The sequence below is a fragment of the Chiloscyllium plagiosum genome, unplaced genomic scaffold, assembly GCF_037043375.1.
Source record: "Chiloscyllium plagiosum isolate Xiang-an unplaced genomic scaffold, Cpla_swu_hap1 HiC_scaffold_38, whole genome shotgun sequence".
In the NCBI taxonomy this organism is placed as follows: domain Eukaryota; kingdom Metazoa; phylum Chordata; class Chondrichthyes; order Orectolobiformes; family Hemiscylliidae; genus Chiloscyllium; species Chiloscyllium plagiosum.
Genome location: NW_028270176.1, coordinates 35,482,044 through 35,507,698, shown reverse-complemented (window position 1 = coordinate 35,507,698; position 25,655 = coordinate 35,482,044). Strand labels below are relative to the sequence as shown.

At 56.8% G+C, this 25,655-nt stretch overlaps 1 protein-coding gene across 2 annotated transcripts in view; it reads right to left on the bottom strand.

Annotated features, from left to right (window-relative positions):
• Positions 1 to 3,134: 3,134 nt before the first annotated feature.
• The window catches only part of LOC122540001 (FXYD domain-containing ion transport regulator 3-like), a 30,083-nt gene continuing 7,562 nt past the window's right edge, over positions 3,135 to 25,655 (bottom strand). For both annotated transcript variants that reach the window (XM_087980765.1, XM_087980766.1), the window contains exons 3-8: positions 17,402 to 17,428; positions 16,998 to 17,027; positions 15,485 to 15,559; positions 12,556 to 12,592; positions 4,917 to 4,966; positions 3,135 to 4,678 (exon numbers count right to left, since the gene is read on the bottom strand). In XM_087980765.1, the coding sequence (XP_087836891.1) occupies positions 4,659 to 4,678; positions 4,917 to 4,966; positions 12,556 to 12,592; positions 15,485 to 15,559; positions 16,998 to 17,027; positions 17,402 to 17,428 (239 nt within the window). In that variant the 3' untranslated portion in view covers positions 3,135 to 4,658. The remainder of the gene's footprint in view (positions 4,679 to 4,916; positions 4,967 to 12,555; positions 12,593 to 15,484; positions 15,560 to 16,997; positions 17,028 to 17,401; positions 17,429 to 25,655) is intronic.

Genomic DNA, 25,655 nt, shown 5'->3' with positions numbered 1-25,655 from the left:
TCAGCACTGACCCTCTGACAGTGCCCACTCCCTCAGCACTGACCCTCTGACAGTGCCCACTCCCTCAGCACTGACCCTCTGACAGTACCCACTCCCTCAGCACTGACCCTCTGACAGTGCCCACTCCCTCAGCACTGACCCTCCCACAGTACCCACTCTCTCAGCACTGACCCTCCCACAGTACCCACTCCCTCAGCACTGACCCTCTGACAGTGCCCACTCCCTCAGCACTGACCCTCTGACAGTACCCACTCCCTCAGCACTGACCCTCCGACAGTACCCACTCCCTCAGCACTGACCCTCCGACAGTACCCACTCCCTCAGCACTGACCCTCCGACAGTGCCCACTCCCTCAGCACTGACCCTCTGACAGTACCCACTCCCTCAGCACTGACCCTCTGACAGTACCCACTCCCTCAGCACTGACCCTCCGACAGTGCCCACTCCCTCAGCACTGACCCTCTGACAGTACCCACTCCCTCAGCACTGACCCTCTGACAGTACCCACTCCCTCAGCACTGACCCTCTGACAGTGCCCACTCCCTCAGCACTGACCCTCTGACAGTACCCACTCCCTCAGCACTGACCCTCCGACAGTGCCCACTCCCTCAGCACTGACCCTGTGTGTTATTTTCAGCGGTTGGTAGTTTGCGACTGAACGTCCTGTTACATTTTGCCAACAATTTTAATCCTGAGAATTGAATCACTTTATTGAACAGAACATTCTGGAACTTCATTCCAAAAAATACTGAGTTTCTGTGTTGAATCATGACTCAGCAAATTACAATTGGATCACAGGAATAGGAGGCCATTCAGCCCCTCCTCCTCCAGCCTGTTACACGGGAACAGGAGGCCATTCAGCCCCTCCTCCTCCAGCCTGTTACACGGGAACATGAGGCCATTCAGCCCCTCCTCCTCCAGCCTGTTACACGGGAACAGGAGGCCATTCAGCCCCTCCTCCTCCAGCCTGTTACACGGGAACAGGAGGCCATTCAGCCCCTCCTCCTCCAGCCTGTTACACGGGAACAGGAGGCCATTCAGCCCTCCATTACCACCCAGTCTAATCCCACTCTCCCCGCTCCCTTTAATATCCCTCCAAATTGCCCACTTTGATGGGGGAACGGCCTACAGAGACCTTTAGATGAGATTAGATTCCCGACAGTGTGGAAACAGGCCCTTCGGCCCAACCCGTCCATACTGACCCTCCAAAGAGTAACCCACCTAGACTAATTTCCCTCTGACTAATGCACCTCACACCACGGACAATTTCCCATGGCCAATCCCACCCTAACCTGCACATCCCTGGGCACTATGGGACAATTCCCCACGGCCAACCCACCCTAACCTGCACATCCCTGGGTACTATGGGACAATTCCCCACGGCCAACCCACCCTAACCTGCACATCCCTGGGCACTATGGGACAATTCCCCACGGCCAACCCACCCTAACCTGCACATCCCTGGGCACTATGGGACAATTTCCCATGGCCAACCCACCCTAACCTGCACATCCCTGGACACTATGGGACAATTTCCCACGGCCAATCCACCCTAACCTGCACATCTTTGGACTGTGGGAGGAAACCGGAGCACCCGGAGGAAACCCACGCAGACACTGGGAGAACGTGCAAACTCCACCCAGACAGTTGCCAGAGGGTGGGATCGAACCTGGGTCCCTGGCGCTGGGACGCAGCTGTGCTAACCACTGAGCCACCGTGCCACCCTAGACTTTCTACCTAATCTTATGCTGTCCCAGTCCTGTGTGCGTCTGATGGTTGGTGGGAAAACAGTGCAGAGGGAGCTTTACTCTGTAAGTGAGGTGAGGTGGGTGTGGTGGATATTAGGATGTTTCCCAACACTGATCCTTTCCTTGATCTTCCCAATTCACACCTCACTGAGAGAGTCAGCAGTTATAGAGCAGACAGCGAAACCAGGAATTAGACTGTCTGGAGCAGCGTTCCTGTTTACAAGCAGCTGCACCACACTGTGTTCAATGTCTCTCTTTATATAATTCCCACTGTCTGAGACACCTCTCTGTGATGATCCCACACACACACACACACACACACACACACAGCTATCTCAGCAAATCCTCGCCGTTTTAAAAAAATAAACCCCACACCTCAGGGAGGTAGGTAGGTAGCAAGAAATCCTTGGAGCACCGTGCACAGTTCCAGTCTCTGTATCCCTCGGTCAGACCCACACTCGGAGCACCGTGCACAGTTCCAGTCTCCGTATCCCTCAGTTAGACCCACACTCGGAGCACCGTGCACAGTTCCAGTCTCCGTATCCCTCATTTAGACCCACACTCGGAGCACCGTGCACAGTTCCAGTCTCCGTATCCCTCAGTTAGACCCACACTCGGAGCACCGTGCACAGTTCCAGTCTCCGTATCCCTCATTTAGACCCACACTCGGAGCACCGTGCACAGTTCCAGTCTCCGTATCCCTCAGTTAGACCCACACTCGGAGCACCGTGCACAGTTCCAGTCTCCGTATCCCTCAGTTAGACCCACACTCGGAGCACCGTGCACAGTTCCAGTCTCCGTATCCCTCAGTTAGACCCACACTCGGATCACCGTGCACAGTTCCAGTCTCCGTATCCCTCATTTAGACCCACACTCGGATCACCGTGCACAGTTCCAGTCTCCGTATCCCTCATTTAGACCCACACTCGGAGCACCGTGCACAGTTCCAGTCTCCGTATCCCTCAGTTAGACCCACACTCGGAGCACCGTGCACAGTTCCAGTCTCCGTATTCCAACAATGATCCCAGAACCTGAGGGGTTATAACCGCCAGGAGAGACTAAACAGACCGAGGCTGGTTTCTCTTGAGGAGGGGGGTGGGGGTGGGGGTGGGGGGGGGGGGGGGGGGGGGGGTTGTGTGACCTGATTGAGGGGTTTACAATTCTCAAAAGCAGGTTCAGGGGGTAGGACACCAGAACGAGGGACCATTGGTAGGAGACAGTCCCGAATAAATCCCATTGGGAATTCAGGAGAAACATCTTCATCCAGAGAGTGGGGGGTGGGTAATATGGAACACAGGGACTAATGGGGGTGGTGGGTTAGAGAATAATAGCATCAGCTTTTACCTACATGAAAAACCTTATATTAACAAGATATTAGGCAGCAGCTTTGGTACGATCATCTTTAATTAGTTTTACAATCAAGGTTTTAAAACGCTGACAGTTTTCCACAATCACATTTAAGGCATTATAGAATTCACACAGACACCCTCTTCCCCCCCACCCCTCAACATGACGATATATAACTCGGAAGTAGGTTAGGGTGCAGTACACACAGTAATAGCCTTTACAAATAAATCTTTCTCCCAGGTTCTGATGAAAAATAACATAACCTTTCACCCCCAGCCCCACCTTCATACTTGGAAATGGGACATCTCATGTCAACTGTCACACTGCAGTTCCACCCTCCCACCACAGGAAGTGCTGCAGCACCATAGCAACCTCCACCTCTTCCTCCTAGTGTCATCAGTCATGACCCAGTTGGTGGAACAGGTTGAAGGAGGATGGAGGGGCTGAATGGCCTCCTGTTCCTGTGTAAGAGGCTGGGGGAGGAGGATGGAGGGGCTGAATGGCCTCCTGTTCCTGTGTAAGAGGCTGGAGGAGGAGGATGGAGGGGCTGAATGGCCTCCTGTTCCTGTGTAAGAGGCTGGGGGAGGAGGATGGAGGGGCTGAATGGCCTCCTGTTCCTGTGTAAGAGGCTGGAGGAGGAGGAGGATGGAGGGGCTGAATGGCCTCCTGTTCCTGTGTAAGAGGCTGTGATTCTTTTATTCCAAGGCAGCTTGGTAGCAGAGCAGAGATGTGGAAAGGACAGGACAAAAGGTACAGTGACTTCTAAACCAACGGAAAAGGGAGGGACAGACGGAGGGGGCAGGAGTCTAAAAATGAAGAGGGAGGGGGAGACGTGACAGGAAACAGACAGCCAGACACACAGACGTTTGGAATTGAAATCATACCCACCCTCCCCCCACCCATGGTCACCTCAGAGAGACGTGGTATTGCAGCATCTTCTGGAACAGGAGATACACTCGCACACCCTCACTGGGGTACAGGCGCACGCACACACTGACCCTCACTGGGGAACAGGCGCACGCACACACTGACCCTCACTGGGCTACAGGCGCACGCGCACACTGACCCTCACTGGGCTACAGGCGCACGCGCACACTGACCCTCACTGGGGTACAGGCGCACGCGCACACTGACCCTCACTGGGGTACAGGCGCACGCGCACACAGACCCTCACTGGGGTACAGGCGCGCGTGCGCACCCAGAGACACTGACCCCTCACTGGGGTACAGGCGCACACAGACACACACACACTGACCCTCACTGGGGTACAGGCGCACACAGACACACACACACTGACCCCTCACTGGGGTACGGGCTCACACAGACGGACACAGAGCAGGACATGGTCACAGACGTGCTGCAGGGCACAGGGCTGGGGGCTCAGCCAGAATTTATTACACGTTTACCCCCACCCGACTGCGGAGGGTGGGGAGGGGAGAGAGAGCACGCAGTCATCAACAGATACATCACACGACAGGAGGCTAGGAAGGAGCAAGAGGGGATGGACGAGAAGGTAATTCTTCACCACCTCGTCCTGGGGCAGCGGTCATCTCCGGTCAGCCCTTAACATTCAGTCGCTTCACCTGGGGGGGGTGGGGGGGGGCGGGGGGGGAGCAAAAAGTAGTGAGTTTTACAAGTGGTGATGACTCCCACCCCACACCTTCTGTTACCCTCCGTGCCCCCTTCCCACTCCCGCGTGGGACCCTCTTTCCCAGCATCACCCCCAGACGCGCACCCCACTCCCCCTTCCCCACTCCCTCCGCAGCGACGCTCCCTCGCGACCCCCACCCCCACCCCCACCGTCCCCATCCCCTCACTTACCAGGCTGGAGGAGGTGCTGGGCTGTGGCAATCCCACTGTTAGACCGGGTCCTGGAACAGAGAGTGACAGAGAGACAGAGAGACAGAGAGACAGAGAGACAGAGAGACAGAGAGACAGAGAGACAGAGAGACAGAGTGACAGAGTGACAGAGTGACAGAGTGACAGAGTGACAGAGTGACAGAGTGACAGAGTGACAGAGTGACAGAGTGACAGAGTGACAGAGAGACAGAGAGACAGAGAGACAGAGTGACAGAGTGACAGAGTGACAGAGAGACAGAGAGACAGAGAGACAGAGAGACAGAGAGACAGAGAGACAGAGAGACAGAGAGACAGAGAGACAGAGAGACAGAGAATTAGTGACTCCAGGTCCGACAGTATCCGATACTCCGCGGGGGGAACACACGAAGGGGGTGACTCACTCCCGTCACAGCCCCCAAACACACCAACCCGTTCAGTTACTGATCTGGAATTACTCTGACCCGGTGTACACTTGGGGAGCGGTCAGTGAATACACCACAGCACCTCCTGCCCTCCCCACCCCCACCATCCAGGCTTTCAGGGAGGAGACATATTTGCCGCTTTTGGGGGCCCAGGGATGTGTTTGGTCAAACGGGGTGATGTGCAGTCGGAACAGAGTCACCGGCTGTCCTGATAATGGAGTCTTTCTGTGCACTGGGCACTGCCGGTCCCTAGTTGGGGTCCCTGGAGAAGGTGGGGGTGAGCTGCCTCCTTGACCCGTTATAGTCCATGTGCTGTAGGGGAGGCCCACAATGTCCCTGAGGGAGGGAATCCCAGGATTCTGACCCAGGAAGGAACGGCCGATAGATTTCCAAGTCGGGATGGGGAGGGGCTCGGAGGGGAACTTGCGGGGGGGGGGTGTTCCCATGTACCTGCTGCCCCTTGTCCTTCTGGATGGAAGTGGCCGTGGGTTTGGAAGGTGCTGCCTGAGGGTCTTTGGTGAGTTTCTGCAGCACATCTTGTAGGGGGGGGGGGGGGGGATGGTACACACTGCTGTTACTGAGGGTCGGTGGGGGGAGGGAGGGGATGGTACACACTGCTGTTACTGAGGGTCGGTGGGGGGAGGGAGGGGGGGATGGTACACACTGCTGTTACTGAGGGTCGGTGGGGGGGAGGGAGGGGATGGTACACACTGCTGTTACTGAGGGTCGGTGGGGGGAGGGAGGGGATGGTACACACTGCTGTTACTGAGGGTCGGTGGGTGGGGGGGATGGTACACACTGCTGTTACTGAGGGTCGGTGGGGGGGGGGAGGGGATGGTACACACTGCTGTTACTGAGGGTCGGTGGGGGGAGGGAGGGGATGGTACACACTGCTGTTACTGAGCGACGGTGGGGGGAGGGAGGGAGGAGATGGTACACACTGCTGTTACTGAGGGTCGGCAGGGGAGGGAGGGGATGGTACACACTGCTGTTACTGAGGGTCGGTGGGGGGGGAGGGAGGGGATGGTACACACTGCTGTTACTGAGGGTCGGTGGGGGGGGAGGGAGGGGATGGTACACACTGCTGTTACTGAGGGTCGGTGGGGGAGGGGGAGGGGATGGTACACACTGCTGTTACTGAGGGTCGGTGGGGGAGGGGGAGGGGATGGTACACACTGCTGTTACTGAGGGTCGGTGGGGGGGGGAGGGAGGGGATGGTACACACTGCTGTTACTGAGGGTCGGTGGGGGAGGGGGAGGGGATGGTACACACTGCTGTTACTGAGCGTCAGTGGGGGGGGGGGGGGGGGGAGGGGATGGTACACACTGCTGTTACTGAGGGTCGGTGGGGGGGGGGGGGGGGGAGAGGGGATGGTACACACTGCTGTTACGGAGGGTCGGTGGGGGAGGGAGGGGATGGTACACACTGCTGTTCCTGAGGGTCGGTGGGGGGGGGGGGGGGGGAGGGAGGGGATGGTACACACTGCTGTTATTGAGGGTCGGTGGGGGGGGGGGATGGTACACACTGCTGTTACTGAGGGTCGGTGGGGGGAGGGAGGGGATGGTACACACTGCTGTTACTGAGGGTCGGTGGGGGGAGGGAGTGGATGGTACACACTGCTGTTACTCAGGGTCGGTGGGGGAGGGAGGGGATGGTACACACTGCTGTTACTGAGGGTCGGTGGGGGAGGGAGGGGATGGTACACACTGCTGTTACTGAGGGTCGGTGGGGGGGGGGGGAGGGGATGGTACACACTGCTGTTACTGAGCGTCGGTGGGGGGAGTGAGGGAGGGGATGGTACACACTGCTGTTACTGAGGGTCGGTGGGTGGGGGGGATGGTACACACTGCTGTTACTGAGGGTCGGTGGGGGGGGAGGGGATGGTACACACTGCTGTTACTGAGGGTCGGTGGGGGTGGGGGGCGGAGGGAGGGGATGGTACACACTGCTGTTACTGAGGGTCGGTGGGGGGAGGGAGGGGATGGTACACACTGCTGTTACTGAGGGTCGGTGGGGGGGTGGGAGGTGATGGTACACACTGCTGTTACTGAGGGTCGGTGGGGGGGGGGGGGGGGGAGGGGATGGTACACACTGCTGTTACTGAGGGTCGGTGGGGGTGGGGGGCGGAGGGAGGGGATGGTACACACTGCTGTTACTGAGGGTCGGTGGGGGGAGGGAGGGGATGGTACACACTGCTGTTACTGAGGGTCGGTGGGGGGAGAGGGGATGGTACACACTGCTGTTACTGAGCGTCGGTGGGGGGGGGGGGGGGGGGGGGGGGGGAGGGAGGGGATGGTACACACTGCTGTTACTGAGGGTCGGTGGGGGGGGAGGGAGGGGATGGTACACACTGCTGTTACTGAGTGTCGGTGGAGGGAGGGAGGGGATGGTACACACTGCTGTTACTGAGGTTCGGTGGGTGGGGGGGATGGTACACACTGCTGTTACTGAGGGTCGGTGGGGGGGGAGGGGATGGTACACACTGCTGTTACTGAGGGTCGGTGGGGGGAGGGAGGGGATGGTACACACTGCTGTTACTGAGCGACGGTGGGGGGAGGGAGGGAGGAGATGGTACACACTGCTGTTACTGAGGGTCGGCAGGGGAGGGAGGGGATGGTACACACTGCTGTTACTGAGGGTCGGTGGGGGAGAGGGAGGGGATGGTACACACTGCTGTTACTGAGCGTCAGTGGGGGGGGGGGGGGGGGGGGGGGAGGGGATGGTACACACTGCTGTTACTGAGGGTCGGTGGGGGGGGGGTGGGGGGGGGGGGGGGGAGAGGGGATGGTACACACTGCTGTTACTGAGGGTCGGTGGGGGAGGGAGGGGATGGTACACACTGCTGTTCCTGAGGGTCGGTGGGGGGGGGGGGGGGGGCGGAGGGGGGGAGGGAGGGGATGGTACACACTGCTGTTACTGAGGGTCGGTGGGGGGAGGGAGTGGATGGTACACACTGCTGTTACTGAGGGTCGGTGGGGGGAGGGAGTGGATGGTACACACTGCTGTTACTGAGGGTCGGTGGGGGGAGGGAGTGGATGGTACACACTGCTGTTACTCAGGGTCGGTGGGGGGAGGGAGTGGATGGTACACACTGCTGTTACTGAGCGTCGGTGTGTGGGAGGGAGGGGATGGTACACACTGCTGTTACTGAGGGTCGGTGGGGGAGGGAGGGGATGGTACACACTGCTGTTACTGAGCGTCGGTGGGGGGAGGGAGGGAGGGGATGGTACACACTGCTGTTACTGAGGGTCGGTGGGGGGGGGGGGGGGGGAGGGAGGGGATGGTACACACTGCTGTTACTGAGGGTCGGTGGGGGGGGGGGGGATGGTACACACTGCTGTTACTGAGGGTCGGTGGGGGGGGGGGGGATGGTACACACTGCTGTTACTGAGGGTCGGTGGGGGGAGGGAGGGGATGGTACACACTGCTGTTACTGAGGGTCGGTGGGGGGGGGGGGATGATACATACTGCTGTTACTGAGGGTCGGTGGGGGGGGGGGGAGAGGGGATGGTACACACTGTTGTTACTGAGGGTCGGTGGGGGGGGGGATGGTACACACTGCTGTTACTGAGGGTCGGTGGGCGGGGGGGGGGGGGGAGGGGGTGGTACACACTGCTGTCACTGAGGGTCGGTGGGGGGTGGGGGGAACGGGAGGGAGGGGATGGTACACACTGCTGTTACTGAGGGTCGGTGGGGGGGGAGGGGATGGTACACACTGCTGTTACTGAGGGTCGGTGGGGGGGGGGGTGGGGGGAGGGAGGGGATGGTACACACTGCTGTTACTGAGGGTCGGTGGGGGGTGGGGGGAACGGGAGGGAGGGGATGGTACACACTGCTGTTACTGAGGGTCGGTGGGGGGGGAGGGGATGGTACACACTGCTGTTACTGAGGGTCGGTGGGGGGGGGGGGGGGTGGGGGGAGGGAGGGGATGGTACACACTGCTGTTACTGAGGGTCGGGGGGGGGAGGGGAAGAGGGAGGGGATGGTACACACTGCTGTTACTGAGGGTCGGTGGGGGGGCGAGGGGATGGTACACACTGCTGTTACTGAGGGTCGGGGGGGGGAGGGGAAGAGGGAGGGGATGGTACACACTGCTGTTACTGAGCGTCGGTGGAGGGGGGGGAGGGGATGGTACACACTGCTGTTACTGAGGGTCGGTGGGTGGGGGGGATGGTACACACTGCTGTTACTGAGGGTCGGTGGGGGGGGAGGGGATGGTACACACTGCTGTTACTGAGGGTCGGTGGGGGGAGGGAGGGGATGGTACACACTGCTGTTACTGAGGGTCGGTGGGGGGGAGGGAGGGGATGGTACACACTGCTGTTACTGAGGGTCGGTGGGGGGGGGAGTGAGGGGATGGTACACACTGCTGTTACTGAGGGTCGGTGGGGGGAGGGAGGGGATGGTACACACTGCTGTTACTGAGCGTCGGTGGGGGGGGAGGGAGGGGATGGTACACACTGCTGTTACTGAGGGTCGGTGGGGGGAGGGAGGGGATGGTACACACTGCTGTTACTGAGGGTCGGTGGGGGGAGAGGGGATGGTACACACTGCTGTTACTGAGCGTCGGTTGGGGGGGGGGGGGGGGGGGGGGGGGGAGGGAGGGAGGGGATGGTACACACTGCTGTTACTGAGGGTCGGTGGGGGGGGAGGGAGGGGATGGTACACACTGCTGTTACTGAGTGTCGGTGGAGGGAGGGAGGGGATGGTACACACTGCTGTTACTGAGGTTCGGTGGGTGGGGGGGATGGTACACACTGCTGTTACTGAGGGTCGGTGGGGGGGGAGGGGATGGTACACACTGCTGTTACTGAGGGTCGGTGGGGGGAGGGAGGGGATGGTACACACTGCTGTTACTGAGCGACGGTGGGGGGAGGGAGGGAGGAGATGGTACACACTGCTGTTACTGAGGGTCGGCAGGGGAGGGAGGGGATGGTACACACTGCTGTTACTGAGGGTCGGTGGGGGAGAGGGAGGGGATGGTACACACTGCTGTTACTGAGCGTCAGTGGGGGGGGGGGGGGGGGGGGGGGAGGGGATGGTACACACTGCTGTTACTGAGGGTCGGTGGGGGGGGGGTTGGGAGAGGGGATGGTACACACTGCTGTTACTGAGGGTCGGTGGGGGAGGGAGGGGATGGTACACACTGCTGTTCCTGAGGGTCGGTGGGGGGGGGGGGGGGGGCGGAGGGGGGGAGGGAGGGGATGGTACACACTGCTGTTATTGAGGGTCGGTGGGGGGGGGGGGATGGTACACACTGCTGTTACTGAGGGTCGGTGGGGGGAGGGAGTGGATGGTACACACTGCTGTTACTGAGGGTCGGTGGGGGGAGGGAGTGGATGGTACACACTGCTGTTACTGAGGGTCGGTGGGGGGAGGGAGTGGATGGTACACACTGCTGTTACTCAGGGTCGGTGGGGGAGGGAGGGGATGGTACACACTGCTGTTACTGAGCGTCGGTGGGGGGAGGGAGGGGATGGTACACACTGCTGTTACTGAGGGTCGGTGGGGGGGGGGGGGATGATACATACTGCTGTTACTGAGGGTCGGTGGGGGGAGAGGGGATGGTACACACTGTTGTTACTGAGGGTCGGTGGGGGGGGGGGATGGTACACACTGCTGTTACTGAGGGTCGGTGGGCGGGGGGGGGGAGGGAGGGGATGGTACACACTGCTGTTACTGAGGGTCGGTGGGGGGTGGGGGGAACGGGAGGGAGGGGATGGTACACACTGCTGTTACTGAGGGTCGGTGGGGGGGGAGGGGATGGTACACACTGCTGTTACTGAGGGTCGGTGGGGGGGGGGGGGGGTGGGGGGAGGGAGGGGATGGTACACACTGCTGTTACTGAGGGTCGGGGGGGGGAGGGGAAGAGGGAGGGGATGGTACACACTGCTGTTACTGAGGGTCGGTGGGGGGGGGAGGGGATGGTACACACTGCTGTTACTGAGGGTCGGGGGGGGGAGGGGAAGAGGGAGGGGATGGTACACACTGCTGTTACTGAGCGTCGGTGGGGGGGGGGAGGGGATGGTACACACTGCTGTTACTGAGGGTCGGTGGGGGAGGGAGGGGATGGTACACACTGCTGTTACTGAGCGTCGGTGGGGGGGGGGGAGGGGATGGTACACACTGCTGTTACTGAGGGTCGGTGGGGGGGGGGGGGGGTGGGGGGAGGGAGGGGATGGTACACACTGCTGTTACTGAGCGTCGGTGGGGGGGGGGAGGGGATGGTACACACTGCTGTTACTGAGGGTCGGTGGGGGGGGAGGGGATGGTACACACTGCTGTTACTGAGGGTCGGTGGGGGGGGGGTGGGGGGAGGGAGGGGATGGTACACACTGCTGTTACTGAGGGTCGGGGGGGGGAGGGGAAGAGGGAGGGGATGGTACACACTGCTGTTACTGAGGGTCGGTGGGGGGGGGGGGATGGTACACACTGCTGTTACTGAGGGTCGGGGGGGGAGGGGAAGAGGGAGGGGATGGTACACACTGCTGTTACTGAGCGTCGGTGGGGGGGGGGAGGGGATGTTACACACTGCTGTTACTGAGCGTCGGTGGGGAGAGGGAGGGGATGGTACACACTGCTGTTACTGAGCGTCGGTGGGGGGGGGGGGGGAGGGGATGGTACACACTGCTGTTACTGAGCGTCGGTGGGGGGGGGGGGGGGGAGGGAGGGGATGGTACACACTGCTGTTACTGAGGATCGGTGGGGGAGGGAGGGGATGGTACACACTGCTGTTACTGAGCGTCGGTGGGGGGGGGAGGGAGGGGATGGTACACACTGCTGTTACTGAGGGTCGCTGGGGGGAGGAGGGGGCGGGAGCGAGGGGATGTTTGTGGGTGTGGGGGCTGCTCTGTCCCTGGATGGTGTCGAGCTTCTCGAGTGTTGTTGGAGCTGCCCCCACCCAGGGGCAAGTGGGGAGTATTCCCTCACCCTCCTGCCTTGGGCCTTGTCGATGGTGGGACAGGCTTTGGGGGGGGGGGGGGGGGGGGGGGGAGTCAGGAGGGGAGTTACTCGCTGCAGGATTCCCAGCCTCTGACCTGCTCTTGGAGCCGCTGGGTTAATGTGGTGGGTCCTGTTGGGTTTCTGGTCGATGGTGACCCCCAGGATGTTGGGAGTGGGGGGGGGGGGGGGGGGGGGGGGGGAGAAAGTCAGTGAGGCAGATTTTAATGGTTTCTACATTTTAACAGACACAAACATACCTCTTGTTCTGATTAAATTTGCATCGACACTTTCCGGCTGAAAGGAAGGAGAGATAAAAAAGCTCGTTATCAGGTGATTCAAATAATTATACACAGAAAACGCAAAGGTCGCACTCCTACAGGGATTATAAACCACTCCCAGTCCCGATTACGTTCAAAACAGCTGAGGTACACAGAAAATCACTCTCTACTCCTAAACTAAACATCCAGCTCCCTCTACACTACCCACCCCATCCCAGGGACAGGGACAGCACAGGGTTAGATACAGAGTAAAGCTCCCTCTACACTGTTCCCCCATCAAACACTCCCAGGGACAGGGACAGCACGGGGTTAGATACAGAGTAAAGCTCCCTCTACACTGTCTCCCCATCAAACACTCCCAGGGACAGGGACAGCACGGGGTTAGATACAGAGTAAAGCTCCCTCTACACTGTTCCCCCATCAAACACTCCCAGGGACAGGGACAGCACGGGGTTAGATACAGAGTAAAGCTCCCTCTACACTGTCCCCCATCAAACACTCCCAGGGACAGGGACAGCACGGGGTTAGATACAGAGTAAAACTCCCTCTACACTGTCCCCCATCAAACACTCCCAGGGACAGGGACAGCATGGGGTTAGATACAGAGTAAAGCTCCCTCTACACTGTCCCCCATCAAACACTCCCAGGGACAGGGACAGCATGGGGTTAGATACAGAGTAAAGCTCCCTCTACACTGTCCCCCCATCAAACACTCCCAGGGACAGGGACAGCACGGGGTTAGATACAGAGTAAAGCTCCCTGTACACAGTTGGGAAGCCTCTCTCCCCATGAACCAGTTGGATATGCTCTCAGTCACCTGTCTCCCCATCGAGCCCCCCACCCCTCCCTGTAACCCCTAGAGACTGAGGATCACTCCCCCCACCCCAGCTCTCTCCACAAATCGAAGGGGTTACAGAAACACAGCGTGCTGAAAGGATCGAGTGACAGGACAATGAGAGGTTACTCGCCGGTGGAAAAATTAATTTCACAACAGTTTGATGTCACCCTGGCTCCGGGCCAGAGTCCGTCACAAGGCACAGTGTACAGGCTTCAGAGAGCTGGGGCAGGGAGTGGGAACAATGAACAGGAAACATGGAAACTGAGCTCACTGGGAAATCGCCAGAGAGACAGAGACAGGCGCACACGCACACAGAGAGGGACAGATTTTCTCTACAGTGACTGGGGACAAAAACGAGTTAAAGATTTGTTTGGGATTAATAGCCCTGTCACCAGCTCGCAATGTACAAATGCATTCCACATGCCGCTCTAATGACCCAAGATAGAGGCCATTCAGCCCCTATTCCTCCAGCCTGTTACACAGGAACAGGAGGCCATTCAGCCCCTCCCACCTGTCACACAGGAACAGGAGGCCATTCAGCCCCTACTCCTCAAGCCTGTTACATAGGAATAGGAGGCCATTCAGCCCCTCCTCCTCCAGCCTGTCACACAGGAACAGGAGGCCATTCAGCCCCTCCCACCTCCAGCCTGTCACACAGGAACAGGAGGCCATTCAGCCCCTCCCACCTCCAGCCTGTCACACAGGAACAGGAGGCCATTCAGCCCCTCCCACCTCCAGCCTGTCACACAGGAACAGGAGGCCATTCAGCCCCTCCTCCTCCAGCCTGTCACACAGGAACAGGAGGCCATTGCACATGTTTCCAATGAGACTCCCCTCTCGTTCTTTAAGGGGAGGGATGGAGGCACAGTCTCCTCAATCGCACTGTCCGACCTTCCCAGGATTCCCTGGGGAAGGGCTCCCTCTTTGGTCAACCTATCCTTCCCGAGCTTTCCCACCCCACCTCCCTGATATTGCAGCCTGTACACACCCCCAAAGCGCCCCATCCCCAGGAGGGTCTGAGCTCCCCAGTGCCTGAGAACCAGTCATTACCAACGATGGAGAAGAGCCAGAGAGTACGGGAAGTGTAGTGGACAGTAACCTGGGTCTCGTTAACACGACCCAGTATCTAGTGCCTTGATCCCCCTTCGTGGTAAAGCTAGAAACTCATCTGGACTGACCACTGTTACCAAAGGTTAATCCAGTCCCATATCCCTCTAAACCCTGCCTATTCACCGAGTCCTACAGCACGCAAACAGACCCTTCAGCCCATCCGGTCCGTGCTGACCCTAATCCCCAAACTAACCCAGATCCCCCTGCCCCCGCTCCTGGCCTATCTCCCTCCAACCCTTCCCTGTCCATGTCCTTATCCAAATGCCTTTTAAACGTTGTAACTGTGCCCCCCCCCCCCCCCCCCACTTTCTCAGGAAGGTCATTCCACACACGGAGCACCCTCTGGGGAAAACAGTTGCCCCTCGTGTCTTTTTTTAAAATCTCTCTCCTCTCCCCTTAAACATGTGCCCCCCCGGGTCTTCAAATCCCCCCCACCCTGGGGGAATAGACACCCACCATTCACCCTCTCTGTCCCCCTCATGATTTTATAAGCCTCTATAAGGTCACCCCTCAGCCTCCGACGCTCCGGGGAAAACAGCCCCAGCCTGTTCAGCCTCTCCCTGTAGCTCAGACCCTCCAACCCTGGCAACATCCTTGTAAATCTTTTCTGAACCCTTTCAAGTTTCACAACATCTTTCCGATAACAAGGAGACCAGAATTGCACACAATATTCCAACAGTGGCCTAACCAATGTCCTGTACAGCCGCAATATGACCTCCCAACTCCTGTACTCAATACTCTGACCAATAAAGGACAGCATACCAAACGCTGCCTTCACTATCCTATCTACCTGCGACTCCACTTTCAAGGAGCTATGAACCTGTTGGTGGTTAGTGCTGGTTTAGGTGCAGTTACAGAAAGCGTGGGGGAAAGGGGGCATCAGGAGGTAAACAGGCTGACGCTGGAATCACACACAGCCCTGGTCCAGTCTCGGCCGGAGGGTCATATCCAGGTACTCACCCAACAGGATGATGATCCCAATGACACACAGCACAGCAGCAACAATCAGCCCTACGACCCGGAGCCTGTAGTAATCTGGAGGGAGGGGGAAGGGAAGAGTAGATATTTGATTGGTGTACACACACACACACACACACACACACACACACACACACACAGTGAACAAACATTTCACCTTCCCCCTCCTCCCCTCCCACCCACCAGACCGATCTGGGACAAGTCTCTCTGCAGTTCCCCAAGACTGCACAGACCCTCTCCAGAACCAAACCTTGAAACTCCACCACAGCACATCCCAGGAATCAGGAATCACATCCCGTTGGATCCTCTGGGTGGGAGGCAGACTGCGATGCTGCCCAGATCCCATTGTGTACACTCAGACACACTGGACCATCGATGCCCACAAGCCCCCCCCTCCCAACCAATCCCATTCCCCAAGACTCTTCCCCATCCCAAACATAAATCGGCCGTTCCTTCCTGGGTCAGAATCCTGGGATTCCCTCCCTCAGGGACATTGTGGGTCTCCCCTACAGCACATGGACTGCAGCGGGTCAAGGAGGCAGCTCACCCCCCACCTTCTCAAGGGGGGCAACTAGGGACAGGGCGGGAAATACTGGGCCCAGCTGGGGACCCCCACATCCAGGTTAAAATCAGCCCTCAGGAGGGGGATGGGGGGGGGACAGGAGGAACAGAGCATGCCCCACGGTCTCTGGGTCAATATCTGTCCATCCTCCACCACCAAACAAGACAAGGAGATGGTCCAGGGGATGCTCAAGTCTGTGGGATCTTCCTGTGCGCTAATCCCCTGTTAAGGCTGCTCACCATGTCCCTCCGAGAGCACCCAGCCCCTAGGTACAAACACCCTGCATCTGTCTAGCGCCTTGTGTTCAAACATCCCTGTGGCTGGAGGAGGTTAGAGAGATAAGGAGGGGGGGTGTAGGGGCTGCAGGGGTAACAGAGATAGGGAGGGGGGTGTAGGGGGCTGCAGGGGGTTACAGAGATAGGGAGGGGGGTGTAGGGGGCTGCAGGGGGTTACAGAGATAGGGAGGGGGGGTGTAGGGGGCTGCAGGGGGTTACAGAGATAGGGAGGGGGGGGTGTAGGGGGCTGCAGGGGGTTACAGAGATAGGGAGGGGGGGTGTAGGGGGCTGCAGGGGGTTACAGAGATAGGGAGGGGGTGTAGCGGCTGGAGGGGGTTACAGAGATAGGGAGGGGGGTGTAGGGGGCTGGAGGGGGTGACAGAGACAGGGAGGGGGTGTAGCAGCTGGACAGGGTGAATGGCCTAACGTGAGATCTAGTCCGACACCTGACAAACCACATTTGGGTGAAATGTTACACAGCCAGAGAGAAATGACACGGCGCTACACAAATGCAGCATGCCGCAGTCCGAATCTAAGGGGCCGTGTGGTCACACGCGGGTAAAATTAGAAGTGACACCAAGCCAACACCATAGGGTCGGGCGTACAGTGATCACACAGAGAACCAAATACAGGGAACAGAAAGAGTTCAGATACTCACCGTAGGTAAAACGGTCATCATTGTTGTCAGCTACAGAAACAAAAACAGAGACAGAATGGGGGTTAATCACAACACAATCTCAGATCCCGTACCCCAGCGAACTTCTCAGTGTCTGACTGAGAGACAGCCCGTACCCCAGTGAGAGTCAGCGTGTGCGCAAGGGGCCTGGAGTCACATAGAACCCGATGAGGCTGATTTACTGAGGGACAGACGCAGAGCAAGGACATTGGCCCGATCAGATTGCCTGCAATAGCTCCTGTTCCAGGACCACAAACAGGGAGATGGCTTTCCAGTCCCTCAGCGATGGCAGAACACTCCCCAGCCTCTCGCACAGGGAGAGTTCAAAGGGAGCACAGAGACCGAGAGAGATCGCAAGGCACTGAGAGAAACCGCGATGCACTCACCAGCTGACGCCCAAACAGCTCGAGTCACTGGAAAACACAAGAGGGGAAGAGAGAGATAGTGAGGAGCACAGGACAAACAGGGAGCACACTGGCATCTAAACACCTCAACCTGCATAGAAAACCCCCCCAAAACACCCCATTCCTAATGGGACAGTACCAGTGGGAGACAGGTCTGTCCCTGTGTTACACTGGGATACAGTACCAGTGGGAGACAGGTCTGTCCCTGTGTTACACTGGGATACAGTACCAGTGGGAGACAGGTCTGTCCCTGTGTTACACTGGGATACAGTACCAGTGGGAGACAGGTCTGTCCCTGTGTTACACTGGGATACAGTACCAGTGGGAGACAGGTCTGTCCCTGTGTTACACTGGGATACAGTACCAGTGGGAGACAGGTCTGTCCCTGTGTTACACTGGGATACAGTACCAGTGGGAGACAGGTCTGTCCCTGTGTTACACTGGGATACAGTACCAGTGGGAGACAGGTCTGTCCCTGTGTTACACTGGGATACAGTACCAGTGGGAGACAGGTCTGTCCCTGTGTTACACTGGGATACAGTACCAGTGGGAGACAGGTCTGTCCCTGTGTTACACTGGGATACAGTACCAGTGGGAGACAGGTCTGTCCCTGTGTTACACTGGGATACAGTACCAGTGGGAGACAGGTCTGTCCCTGTGTAACACTGGGATACAGTACCAGTGGGAGACAGGTCTGTCCCTGTGTAACACTGGGATACAGTACTGGTGGGGGACAGGTCTGTCCCTGTATAACACTGGGGTACAGTACTGGTGGGGACAGGTCTGTCACTGTATAACAGTGGGGTACAGTACTGATGGGGACAGGTCTGTCCGTGTATAACACTGGGGTACAGTACTGGTGGGGACAGGTCTGTCACTGTGTACCAGTGGGGTACAGTACTGGTGGGGACAGGTCTGTCCGTGTATAACACTGGGGTACAGTACTGGTGGGGACAGGTCTGTCAATGTGTAACACTGGTGGGTGCAGAGGTGGTTAAATTCACTGTCTCATTGGCAGGACATTGGATAGATAAAGCAGCTGCTAAAATCTCGCCTGGGGGCTGTAATCTCCAAAATAAAACAACAAGTGAAAGCTGATCAGATCAGCCTAATGTCTCCTGCATCTCTCTCTCTCTCTCTCTCTCTCTCTCTCTCACACACACACTCAGAGCTGACCTCGAATACTGTTCAAGGTCAGCTGCTTCATAGAATGATCAGGGAGTGTCGCTCTGCATCGACTTCTCTTCATTACCCCTGGCTTTGGAAAATTCCAAAATATTCAGTCGCAAAACCTCCCTTCCCGATGCCGGAACAGCACTCAATTCCCCACAGCCCTCCCACTCCCCTCTCTTGCATTCACCCACCATCCCATTGTATAACACTGGGGTACTGTACTGGTGGGGACAGGTCTGTCACTGTATAACACTGGGGTACAGTACTGGTGGGGACTGGTCTGTCCCTGTACAACACTGGGGTACAGTACTGGTGGGGATGGGTCTGTCCCTATATAACACTGGGGTACAGTACTGGGGGGGGACAGGTCTGTCCCTGTATAACACTGGGGTACAGTACTGGGGGGGGGGGACAGGTCTGTCCCTGTATAACACTGGGGTACAGTACTGGGGGGGGGACAGGTCTGTCCCTGTATAACACTGGGGTACAGTACTGGGGGGGGGACAGGTCTGTCACTGTACAACACTGGGGTACTGTACTGGTGGGGACAGGTCTGTCACTGTACAACACTGGGGTACAGTACTGGTGGGGGACAGGTCTGTCACTGTATAACACTGGGGTACAGTACTGGTGGGGACAGGTCTGTCACTGTACAACACTGGGGTACAGTACTGGTGGGGATGGGTCTGTCCCTATATAACACTGGGGTACAGTACTGGGGGGGGGGACAGGTCTGTCCCTGTATAACACTGGGGTACAGTACTGGTGGGGACAGGTCTGTCACTGTACAACACTGGGGTACAGTACTGGTGGGGACAGGTCTGTCACTGTACAACACTGGGGTACAGTACTGGTGGGGGACAGGTCTGTCCCTGTATAACACTGGGGTACAGTACTGGTGGGGGACAGGTCTGTCCCTGTATAACACTGGGGTACAGTACTGGTGGGGACAGGTCTGTCACTGTACAACACTGGGGTACAGTACTGGTGGGGACAGGTCTGTCACTGTACAACACTGGGGTACAGTACTGGTGGGGGACAGGTCTGTCCCTGTATAACACTGGGGTACAGTACTGGTGGGGACAGGTCTGTCAGCGTATAACACTGGGGTACAGTACTGGTGGGGACAGGTCTGTCCCTGTATAACACTGGGGTACAGTAATGGTGGGGACAGGTCTGTCCCTGTATAACACTGGGGTACAGTACTGGGGGGGGGGGGGGGGGGGGGGGGTGGAAAGAGACCTGTCCCTGTATAACACTGGGGTACAGTACTGGGGGGGGGGGGGGAAAAGAGACCTGTCCCTGTATAACACTGGGGTACAGTACTGGTGGGGACAGGTCTGTCCCTGTATAACACTGGGGTACAGTACTGGTGGGGACAGGTCTGTCACTGTATAACACTGGGGTACAGTACTGGTGGGGACAGGTCTGTCACTGTATAACACTGGGGTACAGTAATGGTGGGGACAGGTCTGTCACTGTATAACACTGGGGTACAGTACTGGGGGGGTGGGGGGGGAAGAGACCTGTCCCTGTATAACACTGGGGTACAGTACTGGGGGGGGTGGAAAGAGACCTGTCCCTGTATAACACTGGGGTACAGTACTGGGGGGGGTGGAAAGAGACCTGTCCCTGTATAACACTGGGGTACAGTACTGGGGGGGGTGGAAAGAGACCTGTCCCTGTATAACACTGGGGTACAGTACTGGGGGGGACAGGTCTGTCCCTGTATAACACTGGTGTACAGGTGGAGGTTTACAAGGACGTTACCTGGATTAGAGGGCGTGAGCTGTAAAGAGAGGGTGGAGAAACTCAGTCTGTTTTCTCTGGAGCATCAGAGGCTGAGGGGAGACGATAGAAGTTTATAAAATTATGAGATGCAGTGATAGGGTTTGATTGTTTGAATCTTGATCCCAGAGCTGAGTTATCTAATACTCGGGGGGGGAGTCAGGCATTTAAGGTGAGAGGGGAATGTTCAAAGGAGATGGGAGGTGGGAGGGGTTTTTAACCCAGAGAGGGGTAGGAATGTGGAACACGGTGCTTGGGGTTGGTGGAGGAGGCAAATACGATACAGGGGCAGGTTTAAGGGGCTTTATGGATTTAAACGGGATGGAGGGATCGGGACCGAGAGCAGGAGGAGGGGATTTGTTTAATTTGACGTCACGTTCAGTATGACATTCGGGGCCGAAGGGCCTCCTGTGCTGTACCGCTGCAGGCTGGAAACATCACACACGCCAGAATAATTTTTAAAAAAAAAACAAACGCAGTCTGGGTCAGTCTCCCATTGCCGTTAGTGGGATCTTGCTGTGCGGGAATAGGACAGGTGCCCACACTCCCCCGTCTTCCCAAAAGAGACTGGGTGATGAGGATAGAGAGAGACGCAGAAAGCAGGAACGGGAACCAGACCATTCAGCCCCTCCCTGCAGCCCGTTCACTGGGATCACTGCGGGTCGTCGAGCGTTCGGGGAAAAAAAAAATCAGATCAGTCGCGATCTTTTAAACCGGGCAGGCTGGGAGGGAGACAGTGGCCTGTTGCCTCCCCCTGGAGGCTCTCAGGTAAAATCAAGGTGGTGACGGGCGCTAAAGAAATGCAAGTTCCTCCCGGAGAAAAAGGGGGAGGTCAGAAATGAAAAGTCGAAAGTAGTATAAATGCAGCGAGGATGGAGTTAACAATAAGTGTTGACTAGAGAAAGAGGATTTTAAAATAAACACAAAACAGGGAATGGGTTCCATGTGTAACATCAGCGGTTCACTCTAACCAGAGCCAGGGCCAGACACTTTAATTAAAAGATCCAACATTTCAACTCAAAACATGACATTAAAAGATAAGTGTTGGCACCAGGGTTCACTTGCTGTTTTGAAATTCTTGACTCAGTGGAGAGGGTAACAATGATACAAACACTTGGCAGCACGTCAACTGGGGATCAGAACAGTGGGCAGAGACACTCTCACGGCACAGAAACAGACCCATTCGGCCCAACCTGTCCATGCTGACCCAGATATCCTAACATAATGCAGTCCCACCTGCCATCACCCGGCCCATATCCCTCCAAACCCTTCCTATTCATGTCCCCATCCAGGTGCCTTTTAAATGCTGTCATTGTACCAGCCTCCATTGGTTAGGCCACTGTTGGAATATTGTGTGCAATCCTGGTCTCCCTGCTATAGGGAGGATGTTGTGAAACCTGAAAGGGTTCAGAAAAGATTTACAAGGATGTTGCCAGGGTTGGAGGGTTTGAGCTACACGGAGAGGCTGAACAGGCTGGGGCTGTTTTCCCTGGAGCGTCGGAGGCTGAGGGGTGACCTTATAGAGGTTTACAAAATCATGAGGGGGCACGGATAGGGTAAATAGACAAGGTCTTTTCCCTGGGGTGGGGGAGTCCAGAACTAGAGGGGCATAGGTTTAGGGTGAGGGGGGAAAGATATAAAAGGGACCTTAGGGGCAAATTTTTCACCCAGAGGGTGGTACATGTATGGAATGAGCTGCCAGAGGATGTGGTGGAGGCTGGTACAATGACAGCATTTAAAAGGCATCTGGATGGGGACATGGATAGAAAGGGTTTGGAGGGACATGGGCCAAATGCTGGCAAATTGGACTCAGATTAATTTAGGATATCTGGGTCAGCATGGACAGGTGGACTGAAGGGTCTGTTTCCATGCTGTACAGCTCCAGGAGTCTAAATGCTGTCATTGTACCAGCCTCCACCACATCCTCTGGCAGCTCATTCCACACACACACCACCCTCTGCGTAATAAAGTTGCCCCTTAGGTCCCTTTTATATCTTTCCCCTCTCACCAAGTTTCACAACATCTTTCCGATAGGAAGGAGACCAGGATTGCACACAATATTCCAACAGTGCCCTAACCAATGTCCTGTACAGCCGCAACATGACCTCCCAACTCCTGTACTCAATACTCTGACCAATAAAGGAAAGCATACCAAACGCTGCCTTCACTATCCTATCTACCTGCGACTCCACTTTCAAGGAGCCATGAACCTGCACTCCAAGGTCTCTCTCATCACAGGCACACACGCCGAGACGCTCTGATCAATACTGCAGTCCCACAGATCGCCAATTTGAGACAGGGCAGGTTAATCAGCTCATGAGGAAGGCAAATGAGTCTCTCTCAGTTATGGTATAGATTCTGAGAGCAGGAAGCTGCACAGGACTTTGGTGAGACCACATCTGGAGTAGTGTTCCAGTCCCCACTCAAGAGGATAGGACAGACAGACAGACACAGACAGACACAGACAGACACAGACAGACACAGACAGACACAGACAGACACAGACAGACACAGACAGACACAGACAGACACAGACAGACACAGACAGACACAGACAGACACAGACAGACACGATTAGATTAGATTCACTACAGTGTGGAAACAGGCCCTTCAGCCCAACAAGTCCACACTGACCCTCCGAAGAGCAACCCACCCAGACCCATTCCCCTACATTCACCCCTGACTAATGCACCTAACACTACGGGCAATTTCCCATGGCCAATCCACCCTAACCTGCACATCTTTGGACTGTGGGAGGAAACTGGAGCACCCGGGGAGAACGTGCAAACTCCTCACAGACAGTTGCTCGAGGCGGGAATAGAACCCTGGTCCCTGGCGTGGAGAGGCAGCAGCGCTAACCACTGAGCCACCGTGCTGCCCCCAAGCTTGGGTCGTTTTCTCTGGAGTGGGGATGGTTGAGGGGGGGGGGGGGGGGGGGGGGGGGGGGAGTCCTGATAGAGGTGTGTAAGATTAGGAGTGGGAAGGACAGTGAGGATAGGAAGCAGATGTTCCCCTTTAGTTGAAGGGTCAGTAACATCATTTTAAAAAGGAAACAAAAGGTGAATGGGAGGAGGTTTAGAGGGTGAAGCATTTCTCCCCCCCCCCCCCCACCCCAGTAAGAGGAATGCACTGCCGTGGGGTGGGGGCGAGGCTGAAAATCTCTGCTATAGGAGAGACGTTATTAATGTTAAAGGGTCTGAGCTACAGGGAGAGGCTGAACAGGCTGGGGCTGTTTTCCCTGGAGCGTCGGAGGCTGAGGGGTGACCTTATAGAGGTTTATAAAATCATGAGGGGGCACGGATAGGGTAAATAGACAAAGTCTTTTCCCTGGGGTGGGGGAGTCCAGAACTAGAGGGGCATAGGTTTAGGTGAGAAGGGAAAGATATAAAAGAGACCTAAGGGGTAACGTTTTCACCCAGAGGGTGGTACGTGTATGGAATGAGCTGCCAGAGGAAGTGGTGGGGGCTGGTACAATTCTATATTTAAAAGGCATCTGGATGGGGACATGAATAGGAAGGGTTTGGAGGGATATGGGCCAAAAGCTGACTAACAGGACTAGATTGGGTTGGGATATCTGGGTCAGCATGGACGAGTTGGACCGAAGGGTCTGTACAGCTCTAAAATGTAATAATATTCGAGGCTACAGTTCAAATACTGGGTCACGAATTCTGAAACAATGAGAAAGTAAGTTATCTGGGCAAGTCAGACAGTAAAGGAACGCAGAGGGGAGACAGGGCTGGATAAATATGGGTAGGAAGGAGAGAGTGATGAAACAAGGAAGTTAGTGATGGGACCTTTACTCATGAAGGTGATTTGTGTAACAATTCTAGAACTTACACTGACACGCATGTACACGGACGCAGGTGAGCACACACGCACGCACATAGACACGCATGCACTGTGTGGGTGAGATTTCCCGGGGACATCCTGGGATCAAGGGGCTTTGGTTCATGGAGAGATACAGAGGCAGAGACCATTCCCCTCGGAGCAGGGAAGGTTAAGGGGGAGATAGAATTGCAGCGTTTAGTGACCCCTCCCCAGAGGGGAGGGTTTTGATCGAGTCGACGAGGGAGACCATATCTCCAAGGGATCGGAGAGTCAGTGACTCCCACCAGGATTGAGCAGCAGTATTCCCAGCACAGAAACAGGCCATTTGGCCCCTCTGTTCCGTGCTGGTACTGCTGCCCGCCTCCAGCCTCGCAACCTCCCCTTCCTCTCTCATCTTCGTGTCTTTAACCAACTTCCCCACCCCCCCCACTTCAATATAAAATCAACAATTCTCCCCACATTCTATTCCACCCTGCTTCCTGAGGAGAGAGTCCCACACACCCTCTGGGCAAAAACATACATTTACGTAGCACCTGCCTCAGCCTGGAGCAAGTCCCAGCGATTCAACACCAGGAAATGGAGGTGTCCCGCCCCGAGGTAATGCAGGAAATGCAACCAGCAGCCAGTGCACAGCAAGATCTCACAAGCAGCCAAACACGAGAAAGACCCCGGACCCCAGTTCATGAATCTTGTCCCATAATGCCCAGGGATGTGCAGGTTAGGGTGGGTTGGCCGTGGGAAATTGTCCCATAGTGCCCAGGGATGTGCAGGTTAGGGTGGATTGGCCATGGGAAATTGTCCCATCGTGCCCAGGGATGTGCAGGTTAGGGTGGATTGGCCATGGGAAATTGTCCCATAGTGCCCAGGGATGTGCAGGTTAGTGTGGATTGGCCGTGGGAAATTGTCCCATAGTGCCCAGGGATGTGTAGGTTAGGGTGGGTTGGCCGTGGGAAATTGTCCCATAGTGCCCAGGGATGTGCAGGTTAGGGTGGATTGGCCATGGGAAATTGTCCCATCGTGCCCAGGGATGTGCAGGTTAGGGTGGGTTGGCCATGGGAAATTGTCCATAGTGCCCAGGGATGTGCAGGTTAGGGTGGATTGGCCATGGGAAATTGTCCCATAGTGCCCAGGGATGTGCAGGTTAGGGTGGGTTGGCCGTGGGAAATTGTCCCATGGTGCCCAGGGATGTGCAGGTTAGGGTGGATTGGCCATGGGAAATTGTCCCATAGTGCCCAGGGATGTGCAGGTTAGGGTGGGTTGGCCGTGGGAAATTGTCCATAGTGCCCAGGGATGTGCAGGTTAGGGTGGGTTGGCCATGGGAAATTGTCCCATAGTGCCCAGGGATGTGCAGGTTAGGGTGGGTTGGCCATGGGAAATTGTCCCATAGTGCCCAGGGATGTGCAGGTTAGGGTGGGTTGGCCATGGGAAATTGTCCCATAGTGCCCAG